This window comes from Convolutriloba macropyga, chromosome 8 (assembly GCF_964194025.1).
Source record: "Convolutriloba macropyga chromosome 8, txConMacr16.3, whole genome shotgun sequence".
Lineage (NCBI taxonomy): Eukaryota > Metazoa > Xenacoelomorpha > Acoela > Convolutidae > Convolutriloba > Convolutriloba macropyga.
Window position 1 is genome coordinate 59,181,140 of NC_134475.1, and position 21,950 is coordinate 59,203,089.

At 33.8% G+C, this 21,950-nt stretch overlaps 1 protein-coding gene across 2 annotated transcripts; it reads right to left on the reverse strand.

The window, feature by feature from the left end:
- Positions 1-1,850: 1,850 nt before the first annotated feature.
- On the reverse strand, positions 1,851-21,844 carry LOC142344879 (gamma-aminobutyric acid receptor subunit alpha-5-like). 2 transcript variants are annotated; one of them, XM_075396922.1, is made up of 5 exons: positions 21,740-21,844; positions 20,867-21,010; positions 19,373-19,525; positions 5,909-6,105; positions 1,851-2,789 (listed from the first exon to the last, which is right to left on the reverse strand). In XM_075396922.1, exons 1-5 carry the CDS (start codon positions 21,795-21,797, stop codon positions 2,421-2,423), a joined length of 921 nt encoding a protein of 306 aa, XP_075253037.1. In that variant the 5' UTR covers positions 21,798-21,844; the 3' UTR covers positions 1,851-2,420. The 2 variants fall into 2 exon arrangements, with proteins under 2 accessions (XP_075253037.1, XP_075253038.1); XM_075396923.1 differs by lacking the exon at positions 19,373-19,525.
- Positions 21,845-21,950: the final 106 nt, after the last annotated feature.

A 21,950-nucleotide genomic window follows, 5' to 3' on the forward strand; every position in this document is an offset into this window, starting at 1 on the left:
TGGAAAGTTAGTTTCAGGTTGGATAATTTTCAAAAAGAAGACTTTTTCGAAAAATTATTTTTAAAGCCTAAACAGCCCTTAATTTCAATAGTTTTCAAGGGAAGTCAAAAACACGCTCAATTGGAGCGTATGCCTCGATTGGAGGACACGGATGTTTTTCATGTATAGGTAATCAATAAGACATCACAATAAGTCTTGTGGCCATAGAAAAAACTACAAATACATTCAGAAACTAAAAATTAAGTAGAAAAGTGCGAGAAGAAAGCGTCGAAGCCATTTAAAACATAAGATTATCCATAAAAATTTTTTCCATTATCTACTGAAAGTCTTCTCCAAGCCAATGGGATTTATCAATGTCAGTATAATGTGATAAGATTCTTCATGAGGAACCAACAATAGGAAAAAATCCAAGAAATTTATTTGAAGATTTGGGGCATTGAAAATTTGTAGCATTGAAGTCATATAACGAATATTTAGAAGATAAAACCAAAAACCAGAAAAATTTTGGTTACAGTAGAAAGGAGGTGGGTCCTGTCATAACTGAGACTGAATTACAATTCACGAAAATAAATATATTATTGGTTAATATTTAAAAAAAATTTACAGAAAATCATATTTAAAGTCTTAACGGTCATTACCTGTCCACTGAAAGGCCTAGATAGGTTCACTTAAGGCGCATTACGATATCTATTGCATTTTTAGTCAACAAAATTATGTCATAGAGCTCCAAAAAAATTAGTAAAACTTCAAAAAGAAAATCAAAATTACATTTAAAAATATAAAAATTCAAGAGTAGAAGCCTATAAAAAAAACGAGCGATTCCTTGAAAACAACATTTTTGTTAATTGGTCCTCATTAGACTGTAAATCAAGTTTGTTATTAACGAAACTTCGGTATGAAAATTGACTAGTCACTAGGTGACTTAAGAAAACAAAGAAATATGAAAAATTTTCTAAAGAAGCTCTCAAATAGAATTACAATTTTTTTGATAGTAAACATTCCTAAGAGACCAGAACTATTCTTTTTTTGCCTTCCATCTATTAGGAACTCCAAATTGTTTCGTTTTGTGGCGTGAATTGTAATTTTGAATTAATATTTCAATAAAAAATATCTTAGTTTGAAGAAAAATTACACTAAATGTGGACAAAATCATGCTAAATATCCCTTGTGCACAATCCTGGATCACTCCTCGAAAAAACGAAAACAAAAATCTTTTTATTTACGAATTCTCTGCTGGACGAGCTTTCTAATGATACCACTCACATTTCTCTACGATGAATATATCGATCGGCGAAATTGTCTGAACAAAAAAAAACCCATTTGAGTATATAGTTCCTCCCCCCACATGTGGGTTGGAACAATAAAATTGTATTTTCCTATTATGTGGACTATGGAAAATTGTAATCCTATAGTTGATAGTCCCAAACCAATGATTATTACCAATGATATATACCAATGATATATATATATATATATATATATATATATATATATATATATATATATATATAATATATATATATATATATATATATATATATATATATATATATATATATATATATATAATGAAGAAATAACCCATACCTCCATTGTTGAGTTTAGAGTTTCGATACAGTGGAATCAGAGAGACAACATTTTTCAAATTTCTACACATGCTATTTTGACGAATTTTAAGAAGCGAATGTTTGTCTCGAAAACCCTTTCGAAAAATGTTACGACGTTATGGACCGTACGGAGATTATGGAATTTTAGTCCTTACGGACATTATGTACATTAAAGCACAAAGTCATGCAAGATATGTACACAATAGTGTTTATCGCAGGACTGTTGCAATACGTAGTAAAACATTGAAGCTCGATTAGGTTAAATTTCTCTTAAAACAACCCGGAAGTTTCGTCTGCAGATAATATTTTGCTAATTACAAGAGACTCCAGTACTCTCAGAATAAACTGATGCTGGGGTAGTTTAATCAGTTGAAAAGACAGTCTTCAATATAATTAACTTCTATATAACTTGAGCATGCCATCTATAATGTGCCAACTACTATAAAACAGTGTCTACTATAAACAGATCATCTGTGTCCCCGTGAACGAAATTGTGGGTTTCATAAAACCTGTAACATATTAATTAACCATTTTTGATCAGTTTTAGTAGTTTCACCATTTTTTTTTAAAATTTAGCCATTTTTTCACCACTTCCACGCTTAAAAATTGGTGAAATAATTATGGGTAACTTTTTCCCCAATATTTCCACCTTTTTCAACTTTTCATAAAACCTTTCCAAGCAGGTGGGCTCAGCTATTGAAATTAAAAATTACAATTATGATATCAGTTGCACCTGGCCCTATTCCACAGGGGTATAGTGTGAAGGGGGGGTGACACGGGAGGAAACAGTTGTATTATGTAGTAAGTGCCTGACTAGTCTCTGGGAAAGTATATGGACCAATATATAAGATTGAAAAGCATGAAAAGTGCAGGGAACCCGACTCTGCACAATTCGTCAATATGACTGACGCTGTTAAACTGGGTGGTAATGTGATCAAGTTTGTAGGTCTTGTACTGGACAGAGCCACACAAACATACAATGAAACGTATGAAGAAAGAGTTCATGTTCTCAAAAGGGGGCAGATCTTCCCTGGCCTCTTGGGGGAAGTCGTGTTGGGACAGGATTCCATGCTGGTGTGATTGTTGTTGTTGTTGTGACTGAGTTATGGAATCGGACTGTTGGTCACACTGGTTATTGTTACCACTGTTCAGTCGGGCGCGTTTAGCCGGGGGTGCTTCCAGCTATATAAAACACGCAAATTCAGGTTCAAACCAAGATTCCAACATTTGAGACAAATAATACAAAATTTAAACTGGGAAATTATAACTATTAATGGGTTTTCACATGTAGAGCTTTTGAATTAACAGCTTTTTGATGCTTGTTAATTACGAACCAGGAGGTTTTGAAGTTAATTTTGTTTGGTTCAGATATAGAACACTGATTTCAAGAATATTGTTTTGGCTAAGGGTGAAAATAGCATTTAAATTATTCTGATTTATTGTTCTAACATGACACTGAGTTTCAGCTCACGGGGTTCAAACATGTAAACTACAATTTCAGATATTTGGTGCAAGGCTAGCCAGTTTCATCATACAAAAATTAAGGAAATAATTTGGTCTCTAACTAAACGTATTAATTGGCTAAACACCAGGTTGCGGTAACAGACTAAATACATCTTTGATTCGGCAATATTCAAGCGCACATGAAAACTTTTCCTCAAAAATTACAGGTTCGTAAACCGATTAATTATTTAGTTCTCAGTAAATTCTGATCACAGTTCATTTCGCTCTGGGATGATCTGATCAGGTTCCAGTTCGAGCACAAGAAATTCAGATGAGCAAAAGTCTGTAACAAGGACCCCCAAACCCCCAAAATTTCGATCAGAGGTCAATTAAAGCGGTGCAAAAATTATTTTTTCCTAACATTTATCTCTATGGAATCTTGCTGGAAAACACAAATCTTGCTGGAAAATAAAAGCTTCTAAGCTAGAATACAAAACCTTATATTGTTTTCAGACTGATTTCAATATGTAGCTTATCATTGAACCCGTAACATCAATTAATAAAAATTGATCAATAAACGACAAAAATTGATTAATGAAAAGATAAACATAACCGACTAACGTCTAGCGAATTGCTCTCAAAGGACCGTTGAGCCGTTGGCTTCGTCAGTAGCTAGGCACGGTTTAGTGAAGATAGCTTTAGCTTAATTGAAGGGGCGTAAGTGAGCGCAGCGGGGGGGGGGGGGGTGGGTTGCACCGGGGACTGATGGGGTGGCAACAGTGGGGGGTGGGTCAATCTCTAAGAACCCCCTTTGCACCATAAATATATGTCTCAAAAACAGATTCTGTGAATCGCTTACTTGACGACTAGTGAGCAGAAAGGCTCTAAGAGCACTTAAAGCCCGCTGGGTGCTACTTGTTTATTCCGTTTTTGAGGACGAAAAGTCAAATGCCTCAGACAAAGAATTGGTCAAGCGAAAAATTGCAATAAAAGAGACCGACAGGACTAATATAATTGCTACGATTTTTTTTTGAGAGCAATTAATGATGAATAAAAAATCTTTCCTTCTAGAATTTTAAATTGTTTTGTCCGCACAGAGATAAGTTGAAGTGAGCTAATAGTCATCAAAAGGTTCATAAAAAATCCGAGGTGGAATGCAAAAAAGTTTTGGACAGAATTCAAAACAGAATGTAATCGTGAATCACTCTGTATCTTCTAATTAGAGATAGTTCCAAGCCTGAAACAAGCGCATGATATTTTTGGAAAAAGTCACTCGGACTACGAAAACGAAACTGATGTTTGAAAAAATTGCCTTTTTCTCGTATTTTCTTGAAATAATCAAAGCACTCAGAAGTTATGAACACAGCTATTCCGTTACATATAAACGAAACAAAAATCTTAAGGTTATTCGATAATTTTACCAAATGCAGTAAATCAACATAACTTGTAAGATCTCTCAATGAAAATTTGTGCTGAAAATTGAAAAGAAAACTTCTCGAAAACTATCCAAACCCGGTTTTCAATCACATCATTTTAATCAGAAATCTTTTCTCTTTTTTTGAGTGCGAGAGAGTCTTCTGCGAACTAAACATAGCTCCGACTGCTGGACAAGTGCTATGAAACTTCTAGCGTACGAAACTATTACGAAAAATTACTGGGTCTGGTACCTCAGTCCTGCACATGCATGCAATGCATGCAAACACATATCAATGTTATGTTACTCAATTAAGTCAGCAAAAGCAAAACTATGCACGTTTTGCAAGAAAAAGAAAATTTGCTATAATAAAGGAAAATTATCAATATATCAACTCAAAATAAGCCAGATTAAACTGATATCAACATAGTTCAAAAAAATTCACCTACAAAAATTCTCAGATCCGCATCAAATTTTGAAAAAAAGAATTGTTTTTAAGGTGTAACAGAAAGAGAACTTAACCTTTTTTAATTTTCAATGCTAAGATTTTAAAGATTTTGCTGAACTCAAAGTTAAATGTGGCAGCATGTAAACCGTACTATAATACGTTCTGAAAATTTTTCACACAAAACAAACTCAGATCAAAATATTTTCCCCTGTCAAAATGTGATATCATAAAAATGAGAATTCTTTGCTTTAAAAAACGAAAGAGAAAAAAAGCTGAAAAATTATTTACAGCACAGTCAAATATCGAAATGTTTTTCAGGCCAACTTTCCAGAACTAATATAGCAAAGATTAGATTTTGCGAGTTTTTCTCCTGTGATTAAACCATTGTTTTTATCTACAGAACGGCTTCAATATGGTAGAGTGTTTTGTGTTTTACGCTAACATAAGCAAAAAAATCTTTTTGCAAAGAATTCACCATAAATTTTGAACTAAATTTCGTTGTGGGATTAATATTTATTCTACGCTTGTGGCATTAATCGTTAAATTTAAACATTCCTAAAATCTTCCAAACAAACTTAAATCTATCTTGAGAAAAGGTAATTTGTCTTACTTTTTGATTCAGTGCTTTTGAGAAGAGCTCATTTTTTGATGAATGTGGAAAAATGTCGTTGGAACTACTTTTCGCTGACTGAATGATTTTTTTCTGATCCTGCAATATAAGCCACTATAATATCCACATTTGTATGGTTTTCCAAACATCTTTTTTCGTTGCTAGGAATATTGGACGACATAGGGTTCATCCGACAAGGAAAATTAGGAAACTTAGTCGAAAGCTTAATTCTGATTGTTCACAAACAGGATAGTTCATAATATCACTTATTCAATTGGTGAGCGATCTGGTTGTCGGCTTCAATTCTTATTTCTTGGCTGTCGGCTAAACCCCATGCCGGCGATGAGCGGTTGGAATCAATCTTGATTTAAGAAAATTAAACATACATTTTGAGGTGGGGGTGCCTTGCCAGCTTCGCTCCTTTTTGTGAAGTAGTTGACTGCTGCGTATTCGACGAGTGCGAAGAAAACGAAGAAGTAGCAAGCCAGGACAAACCAGTCCATAGCAGAGGGGTACGACACTTTGGGGATCTGTTGTCTGCTGCTGATTGCAAAGGTTGTCATTGTCAGAACTGTCGTTATACCTGTGGAACAAACACCCGGCTACCAGAACAAAAAAATCAAAATCAGCAAATTTTACAGAGTAATATTTGCTCATTTTTGATTTTCTTGTTGAAATCTTTCAAGTCATTACATCTCATCATGTATATTTTTTTGTGATCGGACGCAAACGTGGTCATTTTGAACAATAATTTATATATTTGCATGAAGGAAAAATTTATTATGTAAGATCGCGACAAGAAAGAAGATCAATTTGCAAGATTTTGGAAGAAAAATTTGCTAGATGGTGCAAAATTATATTCTGCCAGAATCTTGCAAGATAACTTTTTGTAGTTGATCAGTGTAGATTTGCGGCTGAAACAATTAGAGCTCAGTAGACTCGAAACTGCGATTGTTCATAGAACAGAAGAAGCCAAAATATTTTTAAATGGATTTATTTGCTTTGATGTAAAAAAATTTTTTCTTGGGTAATTTGCATTTGAATTTTAATTTTCTACTTATTTCCGAGCTTATAAATGCTATAAAAAAGGACGCAAAAAATGGTTAATTATGAAAATAATTTCCTAATTGTTTTTTTGGAACTTTGACAAATTTTTCTCTTATGCTAGATTGATTGCTAAACCGAAGTGAAATCAGATGCAGATATCCTTGATAAAACTATATCATACTATATATGATATACTATTGTACTGAAAATGAGAAAATGGGAACTTTTATCCCAAAAATAAAATGGGAACTTTTATCCCAAAAACTAATATGGGATGTTTTATCCCACTTTTAAAAATATGGGAAATTAATTCCCACTTTGCTGACTATATATAGGAAGCTAGTTTTTATATCAACCAGTTATTCAGTATCGTTCACTTCAACCATTTGTTCACTTCAATTCCAATTTAGTTAGCCATCTGATATTCCTCTCTTCAATTGTCACCACACACTTGCTCAATAGATTGATAAAGTAAACATATGATATCGATATTGCTTAACTCATTATTCATATTGTACCGCCTTAACTGTTTTTATAATAAAATTTTTAATTCCATTCCTTTTGTCTTTAGAACTTTAAAGTTAAACTCTCTTTGTATACTCCCATTTAAGCGGCGAGTATAAATTGGTGCGACCAGTGAGGCTCACTCAAGGTTAGTAAATTCTATGTTCTAAAGACTCCAACTTTAATCTTTAACTTAAATAAAATCTGCTGCGAGGCAAAAAAACTTAGGAAAAATTTCCAAGTTGTCTCATTTCTATGTTCTGACTTAAGTAAGTCGAACTTAACACTATTTTTAAATTCTATGTTAAATTTGTATCAGCTATTTCTAAAATATTCTATCTTTCGTCAGTTATCTGACTTTAATAAAAGACTTAGAAAAATTTCTAAGTTCTCAAATAAAAATAAATTGTACCCAGAGGACGTAATTCTTAGACTATCTAAAGTTGTCTCTGGTACTTACAGAAACACTTAATTTACCTTAGATAAAATAAAGACTTGGCAAACGCCCAAGTATTTTAAATAAAAATGGCTGATGCTCCTATTTCTTTGAGTAATGTGTCTTTAACTACTTTTTCAGGTAACGATCCCAGTCAGAGTGCTCTTGACTTTTGGAATTCTGTTGATCAAAAAGTAAAATTTTCGTTAGGAGTTGTTCCTACTGATCCTGATAAGAAAAAGAGTTATGAAAATAGACAGAGATCTCTATTTGGGTCCCTTTTAACCGATACAGCCTTAGAATGGTTTAATACTATCGATGAGGCTAAAGTCTTAAATGATATTAAAAATGACTTTCTTGATAGATTTACTGACGGTCGTGATAAATTTAAGCATAGATTAGAAGTAGAAAATGCTTCTAGACAAGAAGGCGAATTAATAAAAAATTATTTTCATAGAGTCAAGCACGCGGTTGATAAAGGTTGGCCAGAAGACTTAACAAATGTAGCTAATGCTGATCGAGCGCAAGAAGCAGTAATACAATCTAGACAAAGAGAACAGAAATATATTGATTTTGCTATAAGGGGACTGCAACCCCCCTCATTAAAGCGAAAAGCACATGAACGGCGTATTAAGAAACCTAACGAAAGTTGGGACGATTTAAAAGAACATCTGATAACACAAGATTTAACTTGTATAGTTATTAATGAGAATTCGGCTAAACAACCTTCAGACAAAATATCGTCCTTAGAGACACAAATTAAGGAACTTACAAGCTTAATAAAAAGTAATGAAGTAAGTGCTATACAAAATACAAGCAACTTCAATAGAGACCCGAATATAAAAGGACGAGCCAATAATACTAGGTTCTGTGAGTATTGTAGAAACCACGGACACTCTATTTCTACCTGTAACAAAAAGAAGTTAGACGACGAAGTACAAAAGATAAGAAAAGAATTATTAGAGCAAAAAGAGACCAAGCCTACATTTAGTAATAACTACAGACGAGGTGCTTGGAATAACAACCAATATAATAGTAGAAATAATAGTTATAACAACCGAGCTCAAAACCCGAATTCTTTCTATAATAACCAGAACGGCTACAAGTACGGCAATAGATTTAACCAAAATAAGCAATATGACCAAAGATTTCCCCGAGAAAATTCATTTCGGCAAAATGAATATGCTGCTAAACAATTTTATGAGCGTGAAAACAGCCAATTCAATAGAAATCAAGCCCATAGTAATACAAGGCCTACTTTACAACAAGACACAAGGTCTTATAATACACAAAATGAAAATAACGTTCGTTGGATTCAACAGGAACAAAACAATGTTGACTATTGTGACGCTATCTCAGATTTATTTCCTTTAAACTAATACGGTCTCCGAAAAATAAGAATATCACATCAAATCCCAAAGCCCGAATTTTCTTGAACTTATATCACTTTGCTACCGGAGACAATAAAAAACATAGTGGCTTAGAAATAGAATTCATGATCGACCCAGGATCAACTTGCACTATAATAAATTACCCAACATTTCTTGAGCTTAACCAATTGGGGCAACAAATAAATATCCAGACTTCAGGCAATAAAACAAGAACCTATAACGGTTCCGAAATACGTATGATAGGCTACACTATACTAACTTCATACTTTGATACAGACGGGAAATATAAAGCAAATCATAGAGTATGGGTTACTGAGGAGAAAACTTCTAATTTATTAGGAGTAGATTTTTGTCATACATTTCTTAAAGCATTATACTTTGATATTCCAGCAGTAGAACTGAAGACTAGTGATAAAGGAGTTCTTAGTTATGGCTCGCTAAATAATGAAAAGGAATATCCCCAAGTCTCTAAATTGAACGCAGTGATAATACACCAGCCTCTATATATCCCACCTAAGTCTACATTTCTCTACAAGCACAAGTGTAGTGAGCAAGATATATTTCCGAAAGGCACTTCTTTTGTACCTAATAGGACTACAGTAAAAACCGAGTTGTGCTTTATAAATACTATTTGTACTAAGAACGAAAAACAAATTCCCCTGCTCATCGAAAACCACAAAAATCATCAAGTTACACTAAATAAAGGGATAATTGGATTTACTATATGTGATATTACAAACAATACACAAAAATACAGTATTCGTGACTGTAACGAATTTACTTATTCTGTTATAAATAAATGCGAAGAGCTTGATAGTTGTTTTATGCTAAATACAACTACAAATACTATATCCGAATCCACTGACCTAACTGCTGAGTGTATTAGGTATATTAACTTTGACGAACATTCGATATTCGACGCTAATATGCCTATTATCCATACTATATCTAGAGACTTAGTATTAGACAAAGGCTTTACTGCCTCCCTTATTAAAAGATACCCCAACTTAAAGAGGAATATTCTACAATACTTTAAAAGTATAGGATCGGAGAATAAGGTAGACCACGAACTAATACATTTTCAAGATGAGTATAGTCAGCAAATTATATATAGTCTTGTAATGAAGGAATATTATAACTCTCCCCCATACGAAGCAAGTAAAACTTGTTCAGTATTTTGTGAACTACAAAAGACACTTATGCTTGACGGAATAAGATGTATTGCTATGCCTAAGATAGCATGTGGCGGAGACCCCAGATTGTGGAAAAGAATAGCTAAAGAACTAGAAGAACACTTTAAGCACACGGGAATAACTATTTATGTATACATTAGTGGCAAAGAATTACAGTTAATAAACAATATAGAAAATCGTCCTCTCACTGACGAGCATATCGCCGAAATAATGGAGCTATCCGCAGGAGAACTAGTAGAGAAATGTAAAAGCGAGGATGATATTGCCACTGACTTTTCTAAAGAGGCAAAAAAGATATGCCAACCCAAATCAAGAGAACAATTTCCAATATTCCGCTCAAAATATCAAGTAAAAGAATTAATAGATAAATTTACTACAAGTGTACATGCTGGACAAAATACTCACTTCAATAAAACGGAATTCCTACAAAAATTCGATTTTACACAAACCGACTTGACTGAGAACGAATTCTTTCGACTTGCAGATATACTGCTTACAGACAACGATGTATATTCACATCATAAATATGACATTGGCCGTACTAAACAACAATTTAATATACCCCTAATAAAAAATGCAGAATTCAAAAAGCAAAGACCTAGTAAAGTACCCTTCCATTTAAGGGATAAACTCGAATTACTGATGGACGAGTTAATACAAGCAGGCATTATAAGAGAACTAGATGAGCATGACGATATGAATAGCTGGTTCGTTAACCCAATCATAATCCTTCCCAAGAAGGATTACGTCAAACTAGTAATAGATGCTCGCTATCTAAACTCTATTACTGACACAAGTAATTCAAGCTGGCCGTTAGAACCACTACAAGTTCTAATAACCCGAGTAAATGGATCATATTTTACAAGCAGCGATCTTTCTTGTGCTTATCATCAAGTGCCGCTAACGCCCGAAACACAAAAGTTAACAGGATTTATAATAGGAGGAAGACAATATACTTATCAAGTCGGCTTCTACGGATTAAAACCACTACCCAATTTCTTTAGTAAATTAATGCGCTATGCATTCGGACCTCTTATAAAAGAAAAGAAGGCTATTACATATATTGACGATACACTACTACAATCTAATACTAAAGAGGAAATGTTCAATATAATAAAAGAATATCATGCTCTATTAAGAAAGGCTAACTTAAAAGCCGCACCGGATAAAACAATGTTCTTCTTACGAAAAGTAAAATTTCTCGGACACGTTATATCAGAAAATACACTTTCTCCAGTTATATCGCGTATTGACGACTTTAGAAACTTAAAGACTCCCGAATCAAAAACTGACGTTCTTAGCGTATTAGGAGCAATGGGATTCTACTCGAACTATGTGATAAATTTTCATATAGATGCTAAGCCTTTGTACGATTTAACAAGAGGCGATGTAAATTTCAAATGGGAAGAAGAACACGAGAAAGTATTCAATATACTAAAAGAAAAGTTCGTACATGATATATCACTAGCAATTCCAAATGCGAACTACCCATTTCATATACATGCTGACTCGTCTAACTTAGGCACTGGTTGTATACTTATACAACAATTCCCTGATAGAAAAAGAATTGTATCAGCGAACTCTAGAGTATTCGACAAAGCTGAACAGAAAATGTCCCCACAGCATAGAGAATTATGCGGAATTATATCCGCACTACAAACGTATGAATTCTATTTAATAGGATCGCCATTTCCCATATACCTCTTTTGCGATCACAGGCCAATACTATTTTTATGGTCTAGGCGCGGACAACTTTCGCACAGATTTTTCAAATATCAAGTCGTCCTAACTAAATTCCAGAACTTAAAAATTATATACACCGAAGGCAAGAACTTAGCATTTCCTGATTTACTGAGTCGACAAGTCCCAATAGAGGAAGCGAAGAAATTTCAGATTGAACATAAAACAATACCTAAGGATATAAATTTCTACACTTCGGATTTAAAGCCAGTCTCTTACTCTGTATTGCACAAAGAGGATAAAACAAACTCGTCTAACGATTCTTATCCTATACTAGCACAAGTACAAGGTGGAACAAGAAAAGTAATGAATATATCGGATAATGATTTTAGTATTTCTGACGCACCCGAAGGATTTACAGACTCTTGTAATGCTATACATAATGTAGCCGACTATTTCAAATTTGGCAAAAATATAAATCAAATAGTTAAGCTCACAGATAGTAAACAATCGGACAATACATATAGTGAAATACAAGAAGAAGTAAACTATGTAGAATTGGACGACTCAGGATATAATGACGACGAATTTAGTGATGTTATAGATAATTTAGTCGATCCAACATTAATACATGCACTAGAGAAGGCAAAAGAAATCTACAAGGAGCGTACAAAGCATTATACTATTATAGAGTCAACAGCACTACATAATGAGAATGTCAAATCAGATTGCTCTGATTTGCTAACGAAGTTAACTGAATTTGCTAAAAAGGCACAACTAGATATTGACACTATACTACAAGAACAAAATAAAGACCCTGTATTACATATAGTACGGAAATGGATAGAATCAGGCAAAGAACCTGAACACTACTATATGACTCGACAATGTAAAGCATTAAAAGCTTACAAGAGTATATATAAGTTATTATTACTAGATGAGAGTTATAAACTACTATGTTACAATAAACCTACTGAGAATGGTTCCTTCGAACTAAAGATATGTATTCCTATCTCACTATTTCTAAAGTGCTTCGAGCTAGCACATAGTAACCCTATGAGTGGCCACCGTGGCGATGCTAGTACATTAAACAATATATCCAGATTCTTTTACTGGCCCGGAATGTACAAATGGGTTACTATGTTAATTCACGATTGTTTAGATTGTCAAAAGAATAAAAGTAAAAGACACGATTTAAACGAAGCACCCTTACAACAATGGGGCGAATTGGAGACAACTCCCTTCCACACTATACATATAGACCATAAAGGACCTTTTCGGCCTTCTAGTAATGGCAAACACTACTGTCTTGTAGTTGTAGATTCATTCTCTAGATATGTACAAGTATATGCTGTTAAGTCCGCTACTTCTGACGAGACTATAAAACAAATGGAGAAATTTATAACTATCTTCGGAATACCTCAGCACATAGTACATGATAACGGTACTGCTTTTATGAGTAGTGATTTTGTAAACTGGACTTTTGAGCTTGGAATTACACTGAGGCCACGAACAGCATATTCCCCTTGGACTAACGGGAAAGTAGAAATTCAAAATAAGCACCTTACAAACTATCTTAGACACTTTCTAAATACTACTGGAAACAATTGGGCAAAATTTGTTGACAAATTTGCATTTGCGCATAATACAGCAGTGAATTATAGTACTGGTTATACGCCGTACGAGATTATATTTGGAATAAAGCCACAAATACCTATTTCACTTAGACTAGGATTGCTGCGGGATAATAAGAAGAATTGTATATCTCAATATTGTCAGGACTTGCCGTCGCATACACATTGTAAAAATTCGTGTAAAAACGAAAAGGTAGATAATCTACTACAAAATAGATTATCCAATACTGTACTACAACGCGAAACAGATTTTAAGAACATATATTGCAATACTTATACTCGTTGTCGTCAAGTTACAAATAAAGCCCATGAATATAGGAATAGATTTAAGCTCGGACGACCAATCAGCATTGGAAGCAAAGTCCTACTAGAAAATCATTCTAAGAGCTTGCTTATATCTAAGAAGCTACAATCACTTCGGTCCGGTCCATACACTGTTACAAAACATATAACTAATACAACATATGAAATACAAGGAGACGAGACGCAACAAAAAAGAGTAGTGCATAGAAACCATATAGTAGAATATTTTCCGAAGGAAAGAGAAATACAACCCTTAATTGCCGATTATACTACTGTATATGCTGAACCCGAACAATTCTATGATAACTATAACAGGCATTACATAAACAAATTTAATACTACCCAACCTAGTAATTTTATGCACTATATGCCTTGGCCAGTATTCAACAATGTTGAAACGCCGCCGCAACTCCCAAATAGTAGACCCACTACTACTACTTCTACTAATACTACTACTAGATGTAGTAGCAATAACCCTCCGATTGATTCAGGCATTGACACATTAGGACTCCGAACATTATTTAACACACAACAGCAAGTTACTTCGCCTAGTAAGTCATTTAGGCCACAGCATATATCTACCCCATATCCAAGAGGACCTCTTAGTTATCCACAAACACCTCATTCCCCCCAACCATTAGCACATGATATAAGTCCCTTTAACTTTCAGAGTAGTTCACAAGTCATTACTACACAACCTACAACCCCACTAGCTAATAAATCAATAAATGAAAAATTATATCCTACTGAACCCAGAAGGTCTGGTAGACAAGCAGTTGCTACAAAGTTATTTAATGATCCTATTCCATGGGACGCTTTAAAGGATAAAAAGAAATAAAAATTTAAATACACAGAACAAAAAGATTTTATTATTAGCCAATCAAATTCTATCATTTATAAATAAAAGGAGAATAAAAACTCCAACTCTAAAAACCAATAAAAAATGAAAACTTGAATAGAAAAATGGGATAAACATTCCCAAACTATGAAAACCAATGAAATTGCACAAACTGGTCTAAAAAATGGGAATATCTTCCCAGCCAATAAAAAGACAGAAACCGTCACTAAAAATGGGAATATTTGAGACATATTTCTAAAAGTGAGATGAAACAGCCCATTTTGCACACTATAAATAAGGGAGCAAAAACACAAAAAATCATTCTTCCTTCTTCATCTCTTAGTCAGCATTTAAATGCTTATCAGAATCAACGGCAAACTAGCCAAATTGAAATCCACTTTCTTTCCTGCTAACGACTTAAGCGTTATTTACGCTACTTTCCTCTTTTCCGATTTAACCACAGAGACTTTTCTAGTGAAAGACACATCAAGTCTATTCGCTGCCTTAAAATTCAACTTCGAATTTAAAATCCCTTCAAGCATTCATACCTTCACTAACATAATTGAATATTAAGATGAATTCAGAACAAGAAACAGTTGAGCTAACCAGCTTTCAGTTCCCCGAGCCCGATCCAGAAGTGTTGGACGAAATAATCGAAGTAAGTAAATTTATAATTCTTCTTTGTTCAAATTTCTACACTTTCAGTATGAGAGTACCTGTAATTGTACCTCTAATAATTTCCACACTACTTTCAATAAATGGAGCCAACGCAGACTCCGAATTTAAAAATACTCTAAAGAAAGTAAAAGTAGGACACTTTGATTGTTCTAAAATAGATTCTAATAAAATGTACTCATTAAACAAAATAGCTCCATGCGATATCGATACTGAGAAAATAAAAGTAAGTGAGGCAACTGCTACTATTATGCAGCGCAATTATAAGACTAAATTAGAAGCAACTATGTGTAAAGCTACACATCAACGCCTAAAGTGGTATTGTGATACTTTTGACGATAGTGGTTTATCCGCTACACAAGCAACTATTAGCTCAGATATTAAATTAACAGCCGAGCAATGTCTCGAAGCTAAGAAAACAGGCTCCGCGACTATTAACACTAACAAAGTTCCATTTACAAAAAATGTAAAGAAACAAACAGTTATAAATAAGGGCGACGTTAGTGATAAATACAGTAATGAGTGCACAGAAACAGGATGGATCTACCACGATACTTACGAGACATATATGCAAGATATTAAATTACTAGTAAATTTAGAAGATGGAACGGTAAATAACCACTATAATATTCCTCTGCCTTGTAGCCTAAACAAAAATGGCTGTGACAGTGGATCAACTGATCCTTATGCATATACATGGGAAAATAGAGAAAATTGTATAATAGAAGAATTACACACAGCTCCAGTAAAAATGATACAAATAGATAGAAAATATTATATAGTAAGAGAATATGAAACTGAACCTGAATCAACAGAAGCTGTTATTAGACGTGCGCAACCATTTAAAGGGCCACGAAATACTTTCATTTTTCAGATTTATAATAATCCACAATCAATTTGCGACTCAAACAAAATAGTTTATCCTACTCCTTATAGCTCATTATATATACATTATGAAGGAGGATTCGATATGGATACAGGAAAGGCAAAAAAACCAATTCCAAATGTTGTAAAAAATACTTATGTAAATAGCACAAGAGGCAAATTGCTCGTAAAACGAACTTCATATACAAATGGAGAGCCAAATATTGATCTGCACTCAGGAATAAATTATGAAGCCCATATGGGAACGAAATTTGACTATTACGAATATACTAATATAAGAAGACTACAGCTTTTAGATTTACAAATGATAAAAACCGATTGTGAGTTAGAACGTGCTATAAAGAGAACAAATTTAGTCTATTCGCATAGTAATCCACGTATGGCTGGATTCCTACTAACAAATAATCGCTCAATGTTCTTAGAGACTAATGATAATGTTGCATGGCTATATCATTGCCCACAGTATTTCTCACCCTTACAAATTATGGAAAAATGTTATAATAGAATTCCTATAATGTATCAAAATAAAATACATTTCGTTGATCCAATTACTAGAAAGACATACACTAGCGCTGAAGAACGATCATGTGTAGATAAACACGATAATTTATTTCAATTAGATATTGAAGATGATAACTGCTGGGTTGAATTAACACCGGGTATAAGTAGAGTCAAAGGACCCTCTGTTTTTGAACCTAATATTGCTCCACAGAGATTAACTAAATACAAATTCCAGGAGAGTGATGAAATATATTTATTTACTGATCAAGAATTAAAGAAATTTTGGCGCGGAATTAAATTCAACAACGAAATGAAAGATGCTATACAAACTTTCTCTAAAGAACTTGTTGTTTCTCAAGATAATTTTAAAAGTGAGGATAGAACTTATCTTAACTATCCAATGAGAACAGTCTACTTAGACTCTTTTATTTCTCCTAATTTCTTTGATAACCGCTATATAGAAATGTTCGGTTATACACAATTTATCTTAGAGCAATGTGGAATTTATTTTGCCGCTTTTCTTTTCTTGAAATTTATTATTCAAATTGTTGTAACAATTGTAAAAGCCCTACAAATACATAAAATAACAGGAGCTTCTGTTAATTTTGGCAAAATCATCTTATTTGCCACTTACAATATTCTGTTCACTTCTATTATGACTTCTATCTTTAAAAATGAGACAACCAATGAGAAACAGCCAGATGATGCTGAACATTTAGTAACTGAAATGAAAGAAACACACTTTAATCTATATCCACATATTCCGCACCCATTATATAGTGCAATTAGAAATGAAAGACATGAAAACAATGTTGCAATAGAAGAAAATGGAGATAATCCAATTTCTCCCGTATAAAAGCAATAATGACTTTAAAAAATATACACGACTATAAATAAAAACACAAATAATTAGTTTGTTATATATATAGAAAATAAATATCTTATCCGTACTACACATTTATGTTATTTCTATTTTTAGAATTTAGGATACGAAGGTGACGATGACATGCCAGACCTAGATGACTTCATTCTCCCCGATACCTTCGAGGAACTGATGGGCCAGCAACAGGAACCACCAGAACAACAACCAGTACGAACTACACCAGGGAAGAGTATTCACACTATCAATACCGGGAGAGGAGAAAAAAAATTGGATTTAACAGAAGTTACGATTGCTCCGACAGCCACCCACATGAAACCCACAGCTACAATTTGCCCTATGCAGCCACGAATCCTTAGCATGAGCCAGAGATTGGAAAAACAGAAATTCAACGAAGAAAGAACAAGGAATAGGCAATTTAGAGGACACCCAAACTTTGACTGGGGCCTCCAATACAGAGTGCTACCAGAGGGAAATATTTATAAGATCCAATCTTATAACTCAAAATTAAAGACATATCGACTAAAGAATATATCCCTCGACCAACAGAACTTAACAGTCCCCTACCAGTTCATAACCGCAGACCTCAACAACGAGCGGGACACATACACGCTGGGACTGGAGCAAAACTTCTTACGAGAGAAGAAGAAGAACGCGAATCTAATGAACCGAATAAAATTTTTGCAAAACAGAATAAATCAACTTGAAGGAAACTAAAACTAGAAACTTATTTTTATTCTAGAAACCATCTTATTCTTAATTTTGTTTTAAACATGTCTGTAAATTTTTATATCAAAATTTTTATGTCTAACCTTGTATATCCAGCTAGTTACAACAAAACCCGCTAAGTCGCCGGTTGGATGTACTGAAAATGAGAAAATGGGAACTTTTATCCCAAAAATAAAATGGGAACTTTTATCCCAAAAACTAATATGGGATGTTTTATCCCACTTTTAAAAATATGGGAAATTAATTCCCACTTTGCTGACTATATATAGGAAGCTAGTTTTTATATCAACCAGTTATTCAGTATCGTTCACTTCAACCATTTGTTCACTTCAATTCCAATTTAGTTAGCCATCTGATATTCCTCTCTTCAATTGTCACCACACACTTGCTCAATAGATTGATAAAGTAAACATATGATATCGATATTGCTTAACTCATTATTCATATTGTACCGCCTTAACTGTTTTTATAATAAAATTTTTAATTCCATTCCTTTTGTCTTTAGAACTTTAAAGTTAAACTCTCTTTGTATACTCCCATTTAAGCGGCGAGTATACTATCAGCTATATTACATATATATATATATATATATATATATATATATATATACTACATATATAGATGTATCATATATCTATATAGGCATATATAGGTATAGGTATATGCATGTATATATATATATATATATATATATATATATATATATATATATATGAATCAACACAACTTCTCTTCATCGCTATATGAATATCATAGTATGATATATGTAGCATATGATATATATATATATATATATATATATATATATAAATACATATATATATATATATATATATATATATATATATATATATGATGGTTTTTCATATGCTACATATATCATACTATGATATTCATATAGCAATGAAGAGAAGTTGTTTTGAATCACTAGAACAATCACAAAAAATCCCCAATGTTCTGGCTACTCGGTACAATGCTTTCGTGATTTGTAACCTTTAAGTACTATTTGTGCCCAAAAAGCACTGTTGGCGCTAATCTCTTTGAGAAGATCCAATTTTTGACATAATCATTATCTTCCCAGCCTTTCCAAATTATTATATCACGTTTCGTTTTAGTGGGTGTTCAGTTTCATCACAAATGGCGGGGTAGATTACCGAGTGATATTCTGGCCGGGGCAGCCTCTCTGTTGATCCAGAATGCCACCCAGGAGAGAACAACAATCATCATACAGGGTAGATAGGTCTGCATGATGAAGTAGCCCACATTGCGACGGAAGTTGAACTTGATTGTCAACACTGAGTAGTTCCCTTTAACATTACTTGATATCACTTCATTTCTATCATATTCATGCTTCAACGTTATTTCAACCCAGCAGTCTCAGCTGAAATTTTGCCCAGAAGACATACGAAATGATGGTTTTTCATAGGCATTTTTAGGGTAAAACGGTCAAAGCCCTTATGAACCCATTTGCATTACTGTGTAGTTGGGTACAGGCATATTCGTAATGAACAGGCACCCAAACAAGTTTTTCTTGACTCAAAACCATGATCGATCGGCGTTAAACTCCTGCGATCAATTATTCCTGCAACATAGCACCATTAAATTGGTTATATGTGGCACGCTAAGTATATGAGAAGTTAATGATCAGACATAATTAAAAACGCATATAGTTGAGGGGGCAGGGGGTGCAAGTTTATTAGAGCATCTCTTTGCTCGTTATGTTGATTCTATGTCAACGCCATTATAGTGAGAGTAAAGTTTGAGACCTTTGATTGTTGCGACCCCACAATCTCTTGATTGATTGCAATCCTGTGCTCTCCACTGAGCAAACTCGTCCACATTGCGAGAGTCTTACTATGCTCTCTTATTTTGAGCTATGATTTCAAGCTCCATCTTATGATCACAACTTATTTACTAGAGTGTATACTCTAACAAAGTTTGATTACACGTACGAGCTCTTCAATAATTAAAAATTGCCTAAAGTCGGACTGGACTTTTAACACACACACATTACGCAAAATTGCCGCGACTTTTTTAGAATTATTGAAGGCCAACATAATCTTCGCATAATCGTATTAATATGCAATCGAAGAAACTGTGGCTACAAAAGTGAAAACTATTTATCTAAATTTTTGTGTCGGCAGACTTTTGCAATGTGTAATTAAGTTTGCTACGACAAACATAACCGACTAAACGTCGGAAGAATTAATTGCTCTCGAGCGTCTAGTGGGAGCTCTAATCAATTGCAGCCTGCTTCAATGGGGGGGGGGCTAAATTTGATTAAAAAGTTCAACAGTGGGCTTCAAATAACCACATTAGAGGTTAATATATACCACTATTAAGATTTAAAGTGAAAATGACACCAGTTTCGGCGCACTTTTCATTTGACTTTTAGTAATAAATAGCCGCCAATTGAGTTCAACTGCTTGAAATTGTGATTGAGAGAGAATTTTAGATCATGCGAAACGCAAAAAGTCGAGGGCGTAAAAGTCACTCGAAAATTCAAAACCCTCAAGTAAAAATTTTGCATAAAAAAGACACACGTCTAGAATATTTGCTTCTCTACGAGAGCAATTAAAAAGTCTTTTGAACGATAAGAATAGCCTTTTCTGAATTTCTATGGTAATTTATAGGATAAAGGTTCTTGCCTGAAGTATATGAGACATTTCTGGAACTGTACTCGTGGTATTTGAACTCAAATTGGGACAGTCGGAGGTCATCTGCCTCAATTGTTATTGCCTTGTCACTCTGTTCACGCCACTTGTACACTATCTGGCTGTTGTCATACCCGACTAATAATAATAATAATAACTAAAAAATTTTTTAAACTGTTTTCTGTTGAATCTATCATTTATTTCATTCGATTTTTTCACATAAATCGTCAAGCTAAACAGGAGTAATAAATGAGAGGATCAAAAAGTTGTCCAGCTTTTTCACCCCTATTTAGTTAGTTAACCCCCCATCATTTCGAACCAATTTAATCACACCTCACCCCAGACGAACTCCAACGATTATCTTCTAAGCTCTTGCAAGATTCTTGCAAATAACGTTTATCTTGCAAGATCTTGTAAGACCTTTGCAATCAACGTTTATCTTGCAAGAATCTTGCAGTGCCTGTGCAGTGCCTGTGCAGTGTACTAATTGGTGGGGTTAAATGATATATGTGGGGTTATATGAATCGGGGTGGAAAAAAGTAGAACCCCAAAAATATTGCCAAAACAGACCTTGAAAATTTACATACAGAACATATTAGCACCATACACTAAACTACGAAAAAAAAATATAAGCGAAGAAAAATATAAGCAAAACAGAGTTTCAGAGCAACAGAGATTCAACGTCCCTGTATAGTACCACTAATAATTCTTCTTCAATGCTGAAATCATGACGTTTTAAACGCATTCCACAACTTTTCACTGCTCTACCATAAGGTCAAAATATTGACCTTCAATAATTTTTTTGCAGATCAAACTTATCCTGATTAAAGTGTTCTCTATTTTAGGAAATATTTGTAAACTACCCACAGCTGCCAAACTCGACAATGCAGACTTGCTCGTCCATTGGGAAGTTGCTGAAGTCCATGGGACACCTGGCGCTGATTGTCAATCTGAAAAAATATTTTGACTTTAAAATAAAGACACTCTAAATTGTATCTCAATTTGCTACTAAAGGAGAACGCGTTTTTTTTAAATCCTTCCTAAGATAGGACAACAGTCGAAGGATTATAAAACAGCT

What these genes read in the sequence shown, in the direction of transcription:
- LOC142344879 (XM_075396922.1), bottom strand. Translation starts at nt 21,797, where the DNA reads ATGGACTTCAGCAACTTCCCAATGGACGAGCAAGTCTGCATTGTCGAG. An exon ending in CATTGTCGAGTTTGGCAGCT is followed by an intron (nt 21,011 to 21,739) that starts GTGGGTAGTTTA and finishes TATTATTATTAG; the next exon opens with TCGGGTATGACAACAGCCAG. An exon ending in AGGCACCCCCACCTCAAAAT is followed by an intron (nt 2,790 to 5,908) that starts GTATGTTTAATT and finishes TGTTTTATATAG; the next exon opens with CTGGAAGCACCCCCGGCTAA.